The sequence below is a fragment of the Oryctolagus cuniculus genome, chromosome 1, assembly GCF_964237555.1.
Source record: "Oryctolagus cuniculus chromosome 1, mOryCun1.1, whole genome shotgun sequence".
Lineage (NCBI taxonomy): Eukaryota > Metazoa > Chordata > Mammalia > Lagomorpha > Leporidae > Oryctolagus > Oryctolagus cuniculus.
The window spans coordinates 86,431,110-86,450,646 of NC_091432.1; the positions used below are offsets into that span (position 1 = coordinate 86,431,110).

At 47.1% G+C, this 19,537-nt stretch overlaps 1 protein-coding gene across 1 annotated transcript in view; it reads left to right on the top strand.

Annotated features, from left to right (window-relative positions):
* Positions 1 to 318: 318 nt before the first annotated feature.
* Positions 319 to 19,537, top strand: part of ENDOD1 (endonuclease domain containing 1) — a 33,637-nt gene continuing 14,418 nt past the window's right edge. The window contains exon 1 of the mRNA XM_002708622.5: positions 319 to 735. Coding sequence (XP_002708668.1) covers positions 436 to 735 — 300 coding nt within the window. The 5' untranslated portion in view covers positions 319 to 435. The remainder of the gene's footprint in view (positions 736 to 19,537) is intronic.

Consider the following 19,537-nt stretch of genomic DNA (forward strand, 5'->3'; position numbering starts at 1 on the left):
CTCTGCATCCCCGAGGGCCCCTGCGGCGCGCTAGACCAGGGGGTTTCTTGGCGCCCAGCCCCGAGGACCGTCCCCTCCCAGCCCCTCGGACTCGCTCGGTCAGGCTCCAAGCCGCCGCTCCTGCCGGGGACGCGCTCGCTGCTGCAGAGAGCAGGGGCGCGGCGGCAGGTGTCCCGCGCCTCCAGGCGCTGCGGCCGCACCCCGGGGCGCTGGTCCCTGGCCTCTGCTGCCATCTTCAGCGAGGGAGGAAGGGCGGCAGGGGCGCGGCCTCCGTGCGCGGACCGCCCCCGCCGCCAGGGCCGCCCCGCCCGGCTGGCCGAGCGCCGCGCCTGGGTTCCGACTTCCCCTCAGGCCGAGCCGGGCGGCATCGCGCGCTCCCCGCCCAGCCCGCAGAGCCCGCGCCGCGGCCGTCCCGCCGCGCTCGCAGAGGCCGCCATGGGCCCCGCGCGCTGGCTGGCTCTGGGTAGCCTCCTCGCCCTGGCCCGGCTGCTGGAAGGCCGGCTCGTGGGCGAGGACGAAGGTGGCTTTGGCGAATGTGACAAGTTCTTCTACGCCGCGACCCCGCCCGCGGGGCTGTCGGCCGAGTCCCACGTGAAGATCTGTCAGCGCGCGGAGGGCGCCGAGCGCTTCGCCACCCTGTACAGCACCCGCGACCGCATCCCCGTGTACTCGGCGTTCCGCGCCGCGCGCCCCGCGCAGGGCAGCGCCGAGCCGCGCTGGCTGGTGGAGCCGCAGGTAAGCGAGGTGGCCCCCGAGCCTGGCCGCGCCTCCAAGGGGGCACTCCGGGAAAAGCAGCTTCCACGCCCTAGGGGGCCTGAGGAGGCACCCCGCCGCGCCCCGGGAGTTCCAGCCTGCCTCCCCCATGCCGAAGCTGCAGGAAGAGCTTGGCGACCTGCGAGCTTTCGGTGAAGCGACTGGGGCGGGAGGTGCCCCGTGGGAGGCGTTCTCCCTCCATTTGGGCGCGGACATCTGCAGTGTCTCACTCGTTTCCTGAGTAGTGAGGAGCTTGAGATAGACCCAGGAGAGCGTTCTGATCCGCAGGAAGCCCAGGCTGGGCGCCCAGAGGCCTGGGCAGGCGTCACTTGCCGCATTCGGGGGGGGGGGGTGTAGGCGGGTGGGCGTTCTTATGCCCACTGTGCAGAAGAGGGAGTGCGGGTGGGTGGGGCGAAGAGCCTCGCAGAAGCCCACCCTGCTGGTAGGTGGGGCAGGTCTTTTGGCTAGAAAGTCGCTGTCCTTTCTCCTAGGGAACGCTCCCCTTCTGCGGAGCCCAGCCTAGCAAGGGCAATCCTTCCCTCTATTAGATGTGAAGCTGTGTTGAGCTAGAACAGCAAAATAAAGGCACAGGTTTGGGGGAATGTAGTGGGAAAAGTGGTAGGGAAACATTGAGTACCTTCCGCTGATGGGAAGACCAAACCAGTTTTTCCTGATGTTTCATATCAATATCTGTACTATCAGATCACTTGCCAAGCCTGTCACCTCTCCTGGTGTTCTGTCCCGTCTGGTGCTGGTGACCAAACACTTGGAGAGGCTGCCCTGCTGAACCTGCTAGCCTACTCTTAACACCCCCTGGCTCACCTCTGCCCAGCTGGCCTCTTCTCTGCAACACCCCCAGCTAGGCCCCCTTCAGCCTCTGGCCAGTCTCTCTCCCTGCCCTCATTCCTCATGGCCACAGCTGCCCAAGACCACACCACACTGGCCTTCAAGGTGCTGCCTCCAGAGCTGCCAGCTATGAGCCCATTCAGATATTTCGAGCTCTGAGATCTTAGCTGGATCTCCAACAATCCTCACCTGATTGCCTTGCCCTCTCCGCACCCTTCATGTGCCCTGCCTGTCGACATCAGAGGCAGTGAGATCTGGCATGCAAAGCAGACTGTAACTTATGCATACTTCAGATAGTTTTTTTTAAAGACTTATTTATTTATTTGAGAGGCAGAGTCACAGAGAGAGGGAGAGACAGAGAGAGAGGTCTTCCATCTGCTGGTTCACTCCCCAGATGGCCACAAGGGCCGGAGCTGGGTCTATTGAAAGTCAGGAGCCAGGAGCTTCTTCCAGATCTCTCATGTGGGTGCAGGGGCCCAAGGACTTGGGCCATCTTCCACTGCTTTCCCAGGCCATAGCAAGAAGCTGGATTGGAAGAGGAGCAGTCAGGACCCGAACCGGCACCCACATGGGATGCCAGCACCACAGTTGGAGGCTTAGCCTACTATGCCACAGTGCAGGCCCCCAGACACATTTTAATCTAAAATTATTCTTCCCCTTGCAGTGCAACCCAGCTCCTTGGGGTATGCCCTGTGATTGTGGGCCTGTGAAGAAAGTGGGTGGCCTGATCCTTTCTCCTTGAGAACCTCACAGGACTGCTCAAGGAGACAGGATAGAAGTGTGAAGAAGTCACAAGACTGCAGATTTCAGTTAGATTCAGAGCACATTTAGTAATTACCTGCTGTATGCCAAATATTTAGAAAACTGAGCATAACTGCACATCCCCGGAGCTTCCTAGCTTGCAAGTAGAGAGGTGCCATAGCACCTGGTTAGAGTTGTGCTGTGTGGGTTCAGATCCCAGATCCTCCACTAACTCTGTACACTAGGGCAGGTTAGCCTAGAGACAACAACAGCGTGGGATGGTTGTTCGAATTAAAAGTGTTAATGTTATGAAATTCTCAGAGAGGCAGCCAACGCACAAGTGCAAGCTGTCGTGACAAGCAAAAAACCGTACTTTAATAAAGGTACACAAAGTCTTATTAGATTTCCTTTGTATTGGAAGTGATGGGGGAAATCTTCTGGTCAAGATGATATTTTTGCTGTGCCTGGAAGGATAAGGCAGAGTTCAGAAAGGAGACAAAAGGAGGGAATTTCAAGCAGAGGGAACATCACCAGTGAGAAATGCATGAGTGATTCAGGGATGAGTGTGTGGGGTGTGGTTGGGACAGGTGAGCAGATTGTAGCCTATTAAGTGTTCCGGACACAGGGTGGTAATGGAAGGGAGGGGCGAGTAGGGGAGGCTCAGGGAGGCAGAGCCATTCATTCAGTTTTTGAAGGGGTCATCAAGGAACACTACTTGGCGGAGAGAAGTGGAGAAGAACCAAGTCACCAAGCAGTGGAGACCCTGGACAGAATAATGAAAAATGGATCAGGAGGAGGAGGGGAGTTGTTCCAGATGGTTCCTGGGCAGAGAAGTATAGCAGTTTTGGCAAGTACAGGAGTCCGGAGTCTCCCCTCCACCTTGCTGGAGAAGCCAGAGTGGCCGCTGATGCTGAGCCCTGCAGGATGCTTTCCCTGGGAGCTAGATGGGCTCCCGCCCCGCCCCGAGTCGCAGGGAGCCAGGGATGATGAGGTGGGAGGTGCACTGCAGCAACCCTGACCCCTCCTCCCATCTGCTTCCAGAAGCCTGCCTCACAGCCAGGAGCCCCACTACAGAAGGATGCTCGGGGCTCAGTGCTTACTTCTGGCTGCTTCCAAACAGTTTGGAATGCTGAGTCGCTTTGTGCCCACATCACCTTTTTATAAAGTCAGCATTACCAAGAGGCGGGGCAGACAGAGGAGGAAGGGCAGGTGAACAAAGGCGCACCAACAATGAGTCAGGCAGGCTGCACCGACACTGGGATTCCGAAGCCCAGCCTGGCAGGGTGGAAGCCATCCTACAGTTCTCTTTTGAAAAAGGCATCTAATTCTAAGATCACAGAAACTTAGTCACTCTAGTACTTAGAACCTTTAAGGTGTCAACTGGCCATTGCTTACAGGACCAAGTTCAAATGGCAGAATGCAGTTTATAAGGCTTTTCAGGACCTGGTGTCTGTCTCCACCTCCAGCCTTGTTTCTCACCTTGCCCCACTCTGACACTTAAAAAAATTATTTGAGAGGTAGAGGGACACACACACATGGAGAAAGACAGACAGACAGAGATCCTATCTGCAAAGTCATTCCCAAAATGCCCATATTGGCCCAAAGCTGGGGGTGAAACTGGGGGCCAGGAGATCAGCCCAGGTCTCCCACATGGGTGACAGGGATCCAGCTACTTGAGCCATCACCTGCTGCCTCCCAGGGTCTGCATTAGCAGGAAGGCTGAGTCCGGAGTGAAGCTGGATATCATACCCAGATACTCCAGTGTTGGATGTGGGCATCCTAAGTGGAATCTCAACTGCCTGGCCAAATGTCCACCTTGCCCCTTCATGTTTTATTCTCCAGCTGCCTGGAGTTGCGCTCATGGACTGTAGTTTATGTTTCTTTGCTCATGTTGAGGGAACTCTGCTGTACCTGTTTCTCTCTCTCTCTCCTTCTCCCTTTCTTTCTTTTTTCTTTTTTTCTTGAATGGGCCATTCTGGAGCCAGCAGCTTCTTCCAGGTCTCCCACATGGGTGCAGGGTCCCAAGAACTTAGACCATCTTCCACTGCTTTCCCAGGTGCATTAGCAGGGAGCTGGATCAGAAATGGAGCAGCCAGCATTTGAGCTGGCGTGCATATGGGATGCTTTATCTGCTACACCACAGTGCCGGCCCTGTACTTGCCCTTTCTACACTTCCCCCATCTGGGCCTTCCTTCCTCCCCAGACTGTAAGACTCTCCTGAGTCCTGTCATACTATACCAAGGTTTCCCTTCCTCCAGAGAATTCTCCTCCTGAGTTAAGTCCACCCCTTCCATGCTCCTATAATTTCTCTCTTTGTACTTACCATGTTGTATTGTAATTATCTACAGATCTATCTGTCTCCCCAACTTGAGCCCTTGAGTGGCTTCCCACTTACTCTTATACTCCTAGTGCCTAGCACACAGGAAGCACTTGGTAAGCATTGGATAAAATAACTTGATGTTAGGAGAGCCTATTGAGAATCAGGGGTGAAAAGTTCTGCTTGGGTTTTCTCGGTGAGGAGCTTACCCTGTTTCAGAAGCTTACCCATAGCTGGCCAGCAGTTGCTGTTACAAACGTATTCCACGTGTGGAACTGGAACTTTCCAAAGGCCACCCCAGCAGTCCTGGCCCTGGCATCTGGAACTGTATCAGATGATTTGGAGGTCTTCCTCTCTCCTCCGCCTAACAGCCCCTTCAGTGTTGGACACAGCATGCCAGATTTGCTCACACTGGAAAAATCTACAAGGGATCTCCTGAGATACAGAATGAGCAAATGTAGGCTGCTATGGGAAGTGGCCACCTTTTCATTGACAATGGAGGGTAGGCAAGAAAGAGGTGGGAACACCTCCCCATCTGGTGTGGTGGAGGTGGTCTGAGACTACAGAAACCTGAGCACTACACTCTGGTGTCGTGGAGGGAGCCTCAATCTTCTAGTTTCTCTACCCCTTCCATTCAATGGATGAATTTTTAGACCAGGACCAATGCCTTTCCAAAGAACATTGCCAACTCAGGCCAGATGGCAGCATGTAAGACCCTATCACATTATGAACATGATTAACTGTGTACACTTGCTTAATCTTACAAAGATGCTGTGCACATGTAATGACGGTGTACATTTATTTAATCTTAAAAAGATACTTTGAGGTAGATGTTATCCTCTTTATTGTAGACATGAGAAAACTAACTCAGAAAGGTTAATTGAGGTGTCCAAGGTCACACAGCTTGAAGTTGAACTTGTGACTAATAATTACTCCTTGTCCACTGCTCTTTCTGTACACTATGGATATTCTTTGACCTGCTGGTAGATCCTCTGCATTAACAGTCTTATGACTTTAATTCTTATCTTTTATATGAAAAAAAAATCCCAATTTCTATCACTTTTCTGTTTCCCAGCGGTCATGGGAGAACTGGGAACACACATCTGGCTGTATAACTGTTGCTCAGGTATCAGCGGGTCTGGAGTAAAGGGGATATTCCAGTTAAATGCGAAAGCGTTTTCCTAGAAGGCCCCATATTTCAAATCTTAGTAAGTTCAGTTCACAGTTGTCACAAGTTGGAACCTTAAGTCCTTGTAGTTTAGTTTCCATCGGTGGCCTCTTGTTTATGCACTCTGAAACAGAAATACTATTTACTTTTCCCTATCCTTAACTTTCTTTTCTTTGTCAGAAAGTAAATATATAGGAGATATCAGACAGCTAAATCTCTGTGTAGGGAGTGTAGCAAACAAGGCAATTCTGCTTCTTATTCCTTGTGCAGAGTCTTGATTTGGATCTCTACTCTGCCATTCATAAGATATACGACCTTCTGTTCTATTCATTATAGGTAGTAAATGGAGTGGCTGTCACAAACTAGGGAAGACATGTAAGCATGCAGTGTAGTATTTGGAAAAGAGTAAGTTCTTAGTAAATGTTACCACGTGTACTTTGCTAAGTGAGGTCTTCCTCTAATAGCTGTGAGGCATTCACAAATATGTACAGACAAATGAAATGGTAGATTAGATGAGTGACTCCTGCAATTCTAAGAATCTCTCCTGGAATATAAAGCATCTATCTGTGTATCTTCTCAGATGCATGATATATGTTCTACTTTCACATTGGTGCTAAGAAAATGCATGGAGAGAGATGGAATGAATGGAACATTAAGTGAATGAATAGGTGGATGAATTAATTATTTTTTTTAAAACAAACAAGTACCAGAGATATATCCACCCTTTTTGCCCTGAGCAATGGAGAGGTGTGTTGTCACAAACAGTGTGCAATGGCATTCCAACCTATTGTGCTGAGCCTGGGTGAGGCTGGGAAGCACCTGACTCAAAGGGACCGTTCCAGAGTCAGTCACTCACAATTTATTCCTGACTGTGAGGCAGATTGCAAAAACAGGGGCCATACACGCTACCCTTTGCCTCTTTATTCTCTTTCACTGGCTTTCTCTTCATCTTTGAACTCTGCATTTCCATTTGTTTCACAGGAGCAAGGTAAGGAACTTGTCCTATGTTTGCAGACTGTTTCAGGGACATTTTGTCCTGAAACAGCCCCATGGTGTCAGCCCTCTGTACTATTCTTTCAGTTCAGACAAATTTGGACAATCAGGAAAGGAAGTATCATGTATTGATCTCCTACTATCTGCAAAGATCTTCACAATCTAACTCATTCACCTATGTAATAACTCCAGGTGTTAGAATCCATGTGTAGAGTTCAGGAAACAGTGGTTAGGTAACTTATCCCAGCTCACACCACTCTTAGGTGGTAGAGCCCAGACTGGAGCTGACATCTGCCCAATCCAAAGCTCTCAGCTCTCTGTTCTGTCCTGCTGTTTTCCAATTCAAGTGTCAGTGCTTTCTCTTCAGAATCCAAACTTCCTAGATTTGTTATTTTGTTTTCATGTTACTGATTTCCTCAGTTCTTTTTTTTTTTTTTTTTTTTTTTTTTTGACAGGCAGAGTGGACAGTGAGAGAGAGAGACAGAGAGAAAGGTCTTCCTTTGCCATTGGTTCACCCTCCAATGGCCGCCGCTGCAGCCGGCGCACCGCGCTGATCCTGGCAGGAGCCAGGAGCCAGGTGCTTTTCCTGGTCTCCCATGGGGTGCAGGGCCCAAGCACCTGGGCCATCCTCCACTGCACTCCCTGGCCATAGCAGAGAGCTGGCCTGGAAGAGGGGCAACCGGGACAGAATCCGGCGCCCCAACCGGGACTAGAACCCGGTGTGCCGGCGCCGCAAGGTGGAGGATTAGCCTATTGAGCCACGGCGCCGGCTTCAGTTCTTGAGATGCTTTATGGCTTTTCCACTAATACACTGTTCTGAAAATCCCAGCATCAGATTGCTACTGTTGGCTAAGTTATAAACTCAGCGTGGTGGGCAGGAGCTTTCCTTGGGGGTATGAAGATTTTATTCTTTGGGTCTCAAATTTTTCTTCCTTTTAAATTGTCAGCTCTAACAGTGAAAATAGGAGAAAATAAATCCTCGCACTGCTGGTATTTCTTACTTGCAATGGTCTTGTCTTGCCCCCAAATTAGTGTAAATCCAAGGATCTTTTTCCCTTTTCTTCACGAAGCATTTCATCTCTCCTGAGTGGCTACTTACCCTTTTGGTGTTCTTTAGAACTCGACATCCATCCTCACACTGATTCGTTGCCTGCTGCTGTATCTTTGTAGTCATTGAAAGGAAGGAGAAATAAAAAAGACACTGATTCATCGGCAGAACCAAGAATAGAAGCTTCATGTCATATTCTAGTCATGATATGATTGACCCAGTGCCTGACAGAAGTGTGGCTCAATCAAAAGATGTCGTGCTGGGAGCATTTTATATATTTTCAATCAAAACTGAAGATACCGGTGTGTTTTGTTTTACAAAATAAACACAGACAGAATGTTATTTAAAGGTACACATCACGTTAAATGTTCCAGTTGACTTACACCTTAACTTTGGGAAAGATTTGTCTTGAGTTTTGCAGACCTGCAGTTGACAGTGATATCTAATGTTTTAGCAAAGCTCTGGGCCCTCTGTTGATTAAAACATTTATTTAGTTAACAGATGCTGATTGAGTATCTGCTATGTATCAGACACTCTTCTGGAAATAGAGTAGTGAACCAAACAGACAAAAGTATCTACTGTCATATCTGACAGATAATACAGGTGATAAAATAAATAATGGCAGCATATTAAATAAAATTAAGCATTAAAGAGAAAAATTAAGCCAGGAAGGAGGATATGAGATATTAGAGAAAAGGTGAAGTTTAAAATAGTTTCTAGGGATGGGTGCTTAGTTTAGTGGCTAAGATGCCAGCTAAGATTCCCATGTTCCACATCAGGATACTTTGGATCTCTACTCGGCTCTGGCTCTTGACTCCAGCTTCCTGCTAATGCAGACCCTGGGAGGTCATGAGTGGTTCTTGTATTTGAGGAGGAACTATGAAACCAGTGTAACTAGAGAAAGGTAAATGGGAAGAGTTGCAGGAGATGAGGTCAGATAGGCGGCAAGGGGATGAAGATCTTTGGGGTCCTTCTGGACTACTTGTAAGAAATTTGTTTTGTACTGTTTGGAGCCACTGTGCAGGGTTCTGAACTGAGGGTTTTGACATGATCTGAATTGCATTTAAATAGGATCATTTTTGCTGCTGCATTGTGAACAGACTTATAATGTTAAGGAAAGAAGCAGTGAAACCAGTTATGACATTTCAATTATCTGGCAAGAGACAATGGTGGCTCATACCAAGTTGGTGGCATTATGTGTGGCAGCATGATGACAGTGTATTTCTGGAGGAATTTTGAAGAAAGAGTCTTTGAAGTGAGAGAAAGGAAGAATTCACAGGTAACTCCAAGAATTTGGTCCCGAAAAACCAGGAGAATGAAGTTACCATGAATAGAGTGGAGATACAAGCTCTCTTTTGGTCATAGGAGCAAGAATACAGTAGCCGTTCGCAGGGGCTATTGGCAGGGGGAATGGTAAGCTGCTCTTTCATGGGTGTAATGTTTCAGTTATGCTGGATGAGTGAGTTCTAGAGAGCTGCCATACAATATAATGCCTATAGTTGACAATGCTGCATTGTGTACTTCAAAATTTGTTAAGAGGGTAATGCTAACTCTTCTTCTCACACACCCACTGAAACATAAGCGCAAACAAGGGACACAAAGAAACTTTGAGAGGTCTGGGGTACGTCCACTAGTGTGATAGTTTCGTGGATGTTGGCCTGCTTCCAAAATAATCACATTGTTCTCATTAAATACAAGCAATTATACTTAAGTGAAGCCATGGGGAAAAGAAGTAGATTTTGGATGTGTTGAGTACAAGGTGGCTTCAGGTATTCACCGGAGCTTCAGATACAGATCTAGAACCCAATGCATGCTTGCAGTATAACACACTTTTCTGGGATTTTTTCACAGGTGAGATTACTTAATCTTCACAACAATCATAGAAAATAGATGCTACCATTATCTTTCTTAGAGAAGTAAACTGAGGCACAGGGGGCTTAAATTATTATTCCATGTTCATATAGTTAAGAAGAGTTAGAGTTAGGGGTTGAACTTAACCAGCCTAATACCAGAGCACAGCTGGAGCTGCCTCTTAACAAACCTGTTAATGTGGAATGTATGATGTTCCTCTTTTGAGAACTCACAGGTTTATTTACTAAGATTTCACAAAGCAAGTCATGTTCCAACCCCATAGTCACATGCTACTGTGCCTCCAGGGATACCTGTGTGCATGCAGTAATAGAGTTTACAGACTCAATAAATATCGCATTGGGTTAAGGGTGTGGCTGCTGCCTTGTGCAATCTTATTCTAATCCATCTTGAGCACTCCCTATGAGTATTATACAAGCAGACATTTTCCAAAAGGTACTAGATTTGGGCTGGGGAAATGTATTATCTAAAAACTATTAATTCTATTAACCAGCAGGTACTGTGTTTGCTATAGTTAAGAGGGTGTGGAATGGGGTTTTGCATGTATGAGAGAATAGAGCTGCTGCTGTCAGAGAGGCTGTTGGGTTCGATGCATGTGTAAGTCCAAGAATAACCCAGCTCCTGACAAAATGACAATTGTCCTGAGAGGCAAGAGGATGCAAGCAAAGCTCATTCTCTCAGAGCTCAATCACCTGAGCAGGGGCTGAGGACCCATTCCTCCATCTTTCAGCCCAAATCAATTCTAGAGCCCCATTTATCCTGTCATCTCAGCTCCCCAGCAAAGTAAAACCAGCTGGACATAGCACATTCTGAAAAACATAACCTGGTAATGCAGGGGAGACCCTACTTTGGGATCAGAAGAAGGACTTTGCTCCGACTCAGAACACTTTGCCTCCTTGAAGATGCAGAAACTTGTTTTTCCATTATCACTGTCTAGTAAGCTGAAGTTCTTCATTTGTGAAAGTTCATACCTTTGTCCTTATATCCTGATTTCAACACAGCTTGGCCAATGTATTTGTGAGATGGCAGTGTAGGTTTCAGGAAATCTGCTAGCCATAATCTTAGTATTTATGCCTAAGGAAAGGAATTGGTCCAAATCAGATTTGTATATTGAATGGACCAGCACATGAATGATTGAATAGGGATCACAAAAATAAATGCTCGATATTCATGTCTTCTAAAAATGAACGTCCACTGTAGTCTGAAGACGCATAGAAGTATTGGGAAAGGAAAGCTAAGCTCAGGAACTGTGAAGTTTTTCTTCCTCTTGACTATCGCTGTTGTATCTGGGGCTGTGATACTTATCATCTTCATAAATGTGGGCTCTTTGAGATGGTTGATGGCCTTACTTTCAGCATCTCCACTGGATGGACTTCAGTACTATAATCTTTACTGTCTACTCTGAGGTCCCAGCCTCCATCGTTTCTTATCTAAGTCTCTAACAACAGCTTCCTGACTGGTTAACCCATTCCAGCTGGTTCTCTTCCAGTCCTTCTCCCCTCTAAGCTAGAGAAACCGTTTGAAATATGTCTTGCTGTGTCTTCAGTGACCTCTCTGGAAACCCTCAGTCTTCCTCATTTTTCTTCAGATAAAGGCACAGCTCTTTATCATGATTTCCAGAGTCCTGCCTGCTCTGTCTCCCATCCCTTTCCAGTGTTATCTGGTGTCACACACTTTGCTAGGTCTTTAGCTGTGGACATTTCTTCCTCTTCCTCCTCCTCCTCCTTCTTTTCTTCTTCTTTCTTTTCCTCCTTCTCTTTCTCTTCTTCATTCTCCCCCTTCTATCTCTAAAATGTCTGTGTTGCTGCCATCACAGGGCCTTTGTACCTGCTAGCTTTTTTTCTTTTTTCTCGACCAGAACAATTGCCCATAATTATCTAGCAACACCAAACATGTGTTTTTTGCTAGCGTGTTGCAGTTACATATTCATTTGTGTGACTCACTGAGTGCCACCCACTAAACTGTAAGTTCCATGTAGGCAGTGACGGGGCTATTATTGCTCACCATTGACTCCTCAATTCTTTTAAAATATAGTTAAGGCTTTGTAGGCCATAAGTCTCTTTTACAACTATTCAACTATGCTGTTTTCATACATAAAACCTAAATAAAAGCGTGTAAAAGACTGTGTTCCAGGAAAATCTTATTTGTGAAACGTGGTAGCCAATCCCTGTTCTAATGTGATCCAGTGCTTAGCATGTGACTAACAAATGTTGGTGTCAAGAACTTAGCAAATAAGGATTGAATAGTGGAAGTAAAATTTTAAGGCTGTGCAATTCTGTTCCACTTATGGAAATGTAGCCCTAGACCTAGAACTACAGACAGTTTACAGTCTTTTCATTGTGGTGGGGATGATGGTTGTCATTTATAATATATACTTTTTATGATCATAAAAGTAACATATGCTTATGGGAAAAAATTTTAAGCATTTTAGAGATATATGAAGATACCAGTCCTCACAGATTAACACTCTTAATTGTGTGTGTGTGTATGTGTGTGTGTGTGTGTGTGTGTGTAAAACGTTCCAGAAATTCCCATTGTACCTAGAGGCAGATGTACCATCTGATACCGTTTTTCTAGTCAACAAGGTTCAGCATCTTTTGGCCACTATGAAGCCACATCTAAAAAGCCCCTTACACAACCATCCCTGGAGTGGGAGAGGGTAGAGACTTTTGATGGATAAATTGCACATCAACATGATTTATTTCTTTAGGCATTTTAATTTAGAAGTAACAGACCTGCGGACTTCAAATGCAGTCTTCTTCATCAATTTTTTTTTAAAGACTATATGCTAAGGACTCACAAGTTGCTTGAAATAATCAGACCTTCTTTCCCCATCCCATGTTCCTGCACAGAAGGGTATTATCCTTTCCTGGAAGAGACAAAGGCTGTTCTGCCCAAAGTCACAAGGCCAGTAAGTGGCAGAGCTGACCAGTGTCCACCTTTCTATCCTGATGTTCTGTTAGTAACCCTGTTGCCATATAGGCCATGTTTAGGACATTGAAGACAGCTGCATTCCCAAAACCCAGGAGAAAGAGCCAAAGAAATGGAAATTATTTGCCTGGGGCAGACTTACCAACCTTAAGTTATATTTATTATAAAGCACTGAGAAGCAGATGTTGTCTGTTTTGTACATAAGAAAAGAGGTAGTCAGCTTAAATAGCCCGAGATAGATTTAGATTGATGCAAATAAACCATTTCCTGACAATGAAAGTTATTACATTATGGAAAACAGCTTAAGGTCTGTCAAGTCTTCTCTTGTGATGTTTAAATGAAGGGCAAATGTTGCCTGTTGGTTTTGGAGAAAGGATATCTGTTATCGTTATATTCTTGTGTGGAGACGGGCTGTAGGTTTTTCCCATTTTCAGATGAGGGTGACTCAGCTTGAGTTGGCAGTGGTATTTTTCATGCAGTTCCATGTGTATGTAGCTCACTGACCAGGCTACTTAGTGCTGGTGCTGTATTGGGTACCATTGTGCTTCTCCATCGCTCCACAGCCCAGTACCTCAGGCCAGCTGTTAAAGAAAGAAGATGCAGGGTAGTTGATTGGAGCAGCAGTTAAGATGCTGCTTGGGATGCCCACATCCCCTATTGGAGTGTCTGGTTCAAGTCTAGGCCAATTTACTTGTGATTAGCTCAATGCTAATGCAAACCCTTGGAGGCAGCAAGTGATGGTTCAAATATTTGGGTCCATGCCACCCACATGGGAGACCCAGATTGAGTTCCTGGCTCCTGGCTTCAGCCTGGCCCAGACCTGGCTGTTGCAGGCATTTGGGGAGTGAACTAGTGGATGGAAGATCTCTCTTCTTCTGTCTGCCTGAGTCACTGCCTTTCAGATAAAATGAAAATGAATCTTGAAAACACTACAGAGGAAGCTAGGGAACTAGGAAGACTGGTGTGTGCATGGACAAGCACATGGGCCTGGGTGTTGTCTCTCAGCTTATTCATCTATTTGTGCAATAAACATGGACACAGCCAATCAGAAACAAGAGTTTATTACACATTTGTGAATTAGGGCTTAAGAAGCAGGAATGAAATTACAGGTAGCTTTAGTGACAGGAAGAAGCTCACTCTATTTGCTTGACCATGTTCATTTATTCATTCCTAGTTAGCAGGTCTAGCCTCAGCATTGCAAAGAATTAACAGCCATTCAACTGCTGATTTGAAACTTAAATCAGTGTTGTATCATTATCAGTACCAAAACCATTTATTGAAGGGCTGGAGTTTCGGCTCAGTGGTTAAACTGCCCTTTGTGACCCTGACAGTCCATATCTGATTGCCAGTTGGAGTCCCGGCTGCTCTGCTTCCAATCCAGCTCCTTGCCAATGTGTCAGGGAAAGCCAAGTACTTGCACTCCTGCCGTCTATGTGGGGGACCTGGATGGGGCTCTTGACTCCTGATTTCAGCCTGTCCCAGGCCTGGCTGTTGCGACTATTTAGGGAGTAAACCAATGGGTAAAGGATCTCTCTGTGTGTCTCTCCCTTCTCTCTGCCTTTCCAGTAAGTAAATCTTAAAAAAAAAAATTATTGGGACCTCAGGACTAAGTCAAGAAATATGAGTCCAAAACAAGTCCTGGGGCAAGGCATAGCCCCTGTGCTCAGATGTCTTACTGCTTGATCAGGAAGGAGGGTCATGAACAAGTGGTTTTCTGAAGTCTCTCTCACTAGGCGCTTAGCCTCTAGTGGGCAAAGGATGAACATACAGAGTGACTAAGAAAATGGGCTTTGTAGTATGACCAAATTGGGATGAGTCCCATCAACTCTGCCATTTGCCAGCCATGTGGCCTTGGAAATGTTACTGGATCTCATGGAGCTCAGTTCTCCATCTGGAGAAGGGGCTAATAAGTTGCCCCTATCCTACAGAAGAGTTGGGAAGATTTAATGAGATAGTGTGTACCTAAGTACTCAATATACATGTGTTAGGCATGGTCAATAGATAAGTAGCCTTTGCTTCCCTGACCTGCCTGCCTTGGAGACATCAAGGGTGAGTGTTGTCATTATCCTAGGCCTGACCCAATATTCTTGCTGAAATTCCCTGTGTTTCACACGCCCCTGTTCTGTTACTACCTTCCCTATGACTGGTTTCAGCTTTTGGTCTCAATTTAGCTGCTCTGAACTAGCATCTGTGTTATTGCTGCCCACTGATACTCTTCCCAGGATTTTGGAAGAAATTCCTTCTCTCTGTCCTCTGGGATGCCCCTATGATCTGCTCTCAGATTTCTGGGACCAAGACAACATACCTCTTCATTTGTTCCCTGGTTTTAATCCTGGAGTCTAGAAGTTTCCATGACCTACAAGTTCTCTGTTCCTTTGCCCTCAGGGGTTACTGAGTTCTCATAAGAATAGGATTTCTGAGATTCAGGCTCATTGATGTAAAAATCATAGCCGTACCCATGCTTATTGAAGTGAAAGGCAGGGATGCTGTGAGATATCATGAGTAGATTCATAGGAACAGAAAGAGACACATCAAGGGCTCAAAGAAAAACCAAAGCTTGGAAACTTCTAGAAATCAAATGGACCCACAGAATCTTCAGAGTCTTGTTCCCATCCTCCTTCTTTCTTCTCTTAACAGTTCTGCCTTCCCTTCGGTCGACCTGGCTGCCAACTCTAGGAGCCTACATACTGACTGTTGTCAGTTTCTGAATTTCTTAGATTAGAAATTCAAGAGAGCCATCTGGCTGCTTGCTGGCCACACTGGGTGGCCCTTGGTTGTGACTGCCATGGAAGTAGGTAGGAGGGGATCGTGTGTGTGTACTCAGAGACAGCATCAGAAATGCTTTGGTTTGGGTGTGAGCTCTCTGGACTGGGTTAGCTGGGAACTCAGGAAAGATTTCACTGAAGTTGTATCAACCAGCATCCTGGCTGAACACAGATGCAACTCAGTTCAAACAACTATGGCCAGGCACCTAGGCTAGCATTAACAGGAAGCTGCGACTATCCTAGTTCTCTGGGGTGGGAGCCTGGTAAGAGCTGTGTCCATAGAGGAATTCAGCAGAACCACAACCATGACAATCAGGCAGGCAGGGGACAAGAGGAACATAATCCAATCCCTTTCACTTCCCACCTTCTCATTGGTGGCTTCTGGCAGCAACCAGAGGACAAGAGAGCTCAGATGCTGTGGTCCTTGGAAGTCTGTCTCCTGGGACACAGAGCATTGGTAAAGAAGACTGGCCAGTGGGTTTGGAAGACAAAAGGATACTGCTTAACACAGGAACATGAGATTGGAGCCAGGCCTGGGCACTCACGTAAGATTCAGGTAGCAGAGAGGAATGGTGAAGTCATCCCCAACCAATAGTGTCAGGAGCAGCTGTACAGAGGGAAGCAGAGCACATGAGAACGTTCACATTTCAACCATGAAACTGCTATGTTTGGGGGATGCTGATTGATCAGTTTTGGTTGAATATAAGGAAAGATTTGAGAGAGGAGATTAGAGGAGTTGGGGTTAGGAACAAGGCATGGAAAATGAAGATGCCAGTTTGTCATTAAGCCAGGAAGTAAGAGGTTGCTATTGAAGGTGTTGGGTAATGATAGGTCTCAAAAGAGTAGAGCTAGACATCTCATTCCATATATGAATAAGGCAGGGAATCCATGTTTACTCATGTTATATTGATCAGAATACTGGCAGATCCACTAGGTGGAATATCCAAGGGGCCCATAATATTTGATTCTGTACCTTCACATTGTCATCACAGCTCCTGGCATGTGTGGACAATGCCTCTCACAAATGTGACTATCATGTCCATAAGGTAAGCCCAACCTGGGCACTCCCAAAGATGGTTTGCACACTTGTTTTTCACTCTGAGGTCTAGGGGGCCCCTGCAGTCAGCATCCCCTGGGCTGGTGGCAGAACTGCGTATCTAGGCGCCACCTACACCTCCCTTCTGTTATGAAGCACAGGAGTCTGCTTTGTTAACAAGCGGTAAGGCCCTTTTTGTACAAAAATAATTTTGAGAACTATTGATTTAAGGGGACTTTGTCATTTCCCATAGTGGTTGTCTTCATTCTTTCAACGACTAATAAAAAATAATCTGATAAAGATACAATCCAGTGGCTTCCGATTTGAATCATATGATCATCACAAGGGAATTTAAAAACATCCCGACTGGGATAGAGGGTAACTCTTTTTATTATTTATTATTCTGGTTCAGTAGGTCTGAGTGAGACCTGAAAATTTTTTTTTTAAAGTTTCCAGGTGATTCTGATGTACAGCTAGGCTCAAGTTGGAACTCAGAAGGTGGAAAAAATTAGAAACGAGACTTCTCCATTTAACTGATTTTTCTGCACACAGTGACGGCTAAGAATAATTGTTCTGGACGAGAAAGCGGAGTCCAGAGTGGAAAACAGGCTTCTGTGAGTAATGAGGAAGGAAACCCAAGAAGACCAGGATGATGTAACCTGAGAAGGTGCCGCTGCCTGCAGAGGCCTTAAAGGAGTCTGCTCCACCTTCTTAGGCTCCCAGAGGAGGAGCTGCTGAGTGCCCTGGGGAAGTTTGCTTGCCCGGGAGACCACCCCCTCAGCCTCCCCTCCTGGCTCTCTTGCCAGGTTACAGTTGATGCATTTTTTTCATTCCTCCTTTTGTTTTTAGTTGCTCAAGTTTTCAAGGAAAAAGCAAAGTCTGGAAGGAAGCCTTCCAGGGCATCGTGCTCCCCCAGCTTCAGGTCTTCAGCCAGTGGCCTTTGCATCCCACAGTCCCTGCCACAGCCACAGTGGTGCCCTGCACAGGCCTGGGCTGGAGATGCCGCCTTCTTCCCCGCGGCAGGAAGGTGTGTGTGGCGAGGGAGCAGGGAGGAAGGGTGATTCACTGGGAAGAAGGCGGAGAGGATCTGGAAGCCATCCATCCTTAGTGCCAAGGGGCCGGCCAGGAAATGAAAAACACTGTATCCTAAAAAAGGAGAAAGAAAGGAGCATTCGCATCCTTCTAATTCTTCTAAGGCTGCCTCTATTCCCAAGAGGATCAAGAATATTTCAGATGCCCAGAAGGGAGGATTTTTTCTTTCTTTCTTTCTTAAATGGGTGGGTTGGGAATTTTGTTTATTTCTTTCTTGGGAGCTGAAAGGCCTCGTGGTGTGCTCCTCCTCAAATGTCCTTAATCTGCTGCTGAGGTCCCACCAGCCTCCCCTTCTGTGCTGAAAGGCTGTTCTTTGCCTTGCTGGGTATTTTCCATGGTAAACAAGTTCTCATAAGACTTACCCAGGCCCCAGACCTAGATCCTTCTGTGTGTGACAGTGCAGGGAACCTTTCTGCCCCATCCAGCTCTGATAAGCTTATCTGATGTTCCGATTGTCAGCTGCACACACGATTCCTTGTAAGGAGGGCCTCTGAGCTACCTGGTGATGGGCAGTGGGGGTGAAGGCATCTCTTATATCCCAGTGGACTGGTGAGCCCGTGTGCCTGAGTGCGTGTCATGGTTCACACGGCAGAAACAAAATTGGAACACCCACTGTGCAGCTCCTCTTTTTATTTCACTGTTGTTAGAGTTTGATTGGGGCTCACTAGGTTGTCTCCTGGCCACAGGCTTCTTGTCTGAATCATCCCACGCGTGTGCTTATCTAGTCTCAGCTTAAAATTCTCCAGGGGAAGGAAACCGCACCCTCTCCATGGTGAGTCATCATGAGGTTTAATAACCGCTTTGACCACCTTTTGTCGTGACCACCTCTTCCACGGGGCAGATGGTGGTGCAGGGCAGGAGGACAGCCAAGGCTCTCTAGAGCCTCATCTGCTACCTGGAGGAAGTCCTGTGTGCATCAGAAGGTTGTTGTGGAGGTCAAATGAGATCATTGTTTTAACAAACACCAGTCACTTCCTGCTGCACAGAGATAATTGGGCACTGGCCCAGACCCTTCAATTTGGAGGGACACACAGATAGATAAACATCTATTCTCAGTACAATGGCAGACTACTGTGCCTTTGGTGGTCAGCTTGCCAAATTCATGCATTTGCACCTCAAGCTGCTGGGTGCTGTCAACACACACACACCCCAGCAGCTGCCCTCCATTGCCAGGGCTACACCTTGCCCTCCTCCTGGGAGCTGCTGACACCCTGCTCCTTCTCCCCAGCTTTCTCTGCCTTCCCCGTGGCCCTTGAGTGTGCCCGGCTCTTCACTTGCACATGTCCCCACTCAGTCTCTCACATCAGCAGTGCCATTCGCTGTCACCTGCAAGTCTTGGCCCCTGCCCACCAGCAGTCTGAGGTTGGGTACTTCAACCTGTTTGCAGTGACAAGGGTCCCACACTTCATACCCCCTATTGAGCCTAGGCCTGTTTCTTTCTTTCTCTCTTCCTGTCCCTGGACTACAGGTGGTAGCTGAGAGTGTAAGAAGTTAAAAAAAAAAAAAATCCAAACCCTGGAGAGCCGGCCCTGCCCATTAATCCTGGCTAACCTCTACAGGGTCTGCTTTTTCTTTCCTCTTTTGCAGATTTGTAGGCACTGGAACCTCAGGAGGCTGAGTGTCTTCCTTATGACTTGGGCAAATAAAGAGTGCAAGAGATGACCTTGACTCTTGAAGAGATTCCAGTCTTTAAAAAATGCAAGAGGCAGATGCCCGGCAGCCCACCCTTGGGCATGCTCAGCTCCCCACTCTCTGACAACTCTTCCCTCTTGCCTTTCAAATCCCTTTCTATGTATGTGCATGTGCACATGCTCTTTAAAAACCAACCTTGGGAACACACTACAAGCTTCTCTTCCGCTCCCATCCTCTCTATAGAGCGCCTTGTGCTCCTGTGCGTTCTGAAACATTCTGTCACCTCTGCCTACTCTCGGGGCTATTCCCACTCATTGCCCGTTATGGCTCAGTCCCCTGATGGATC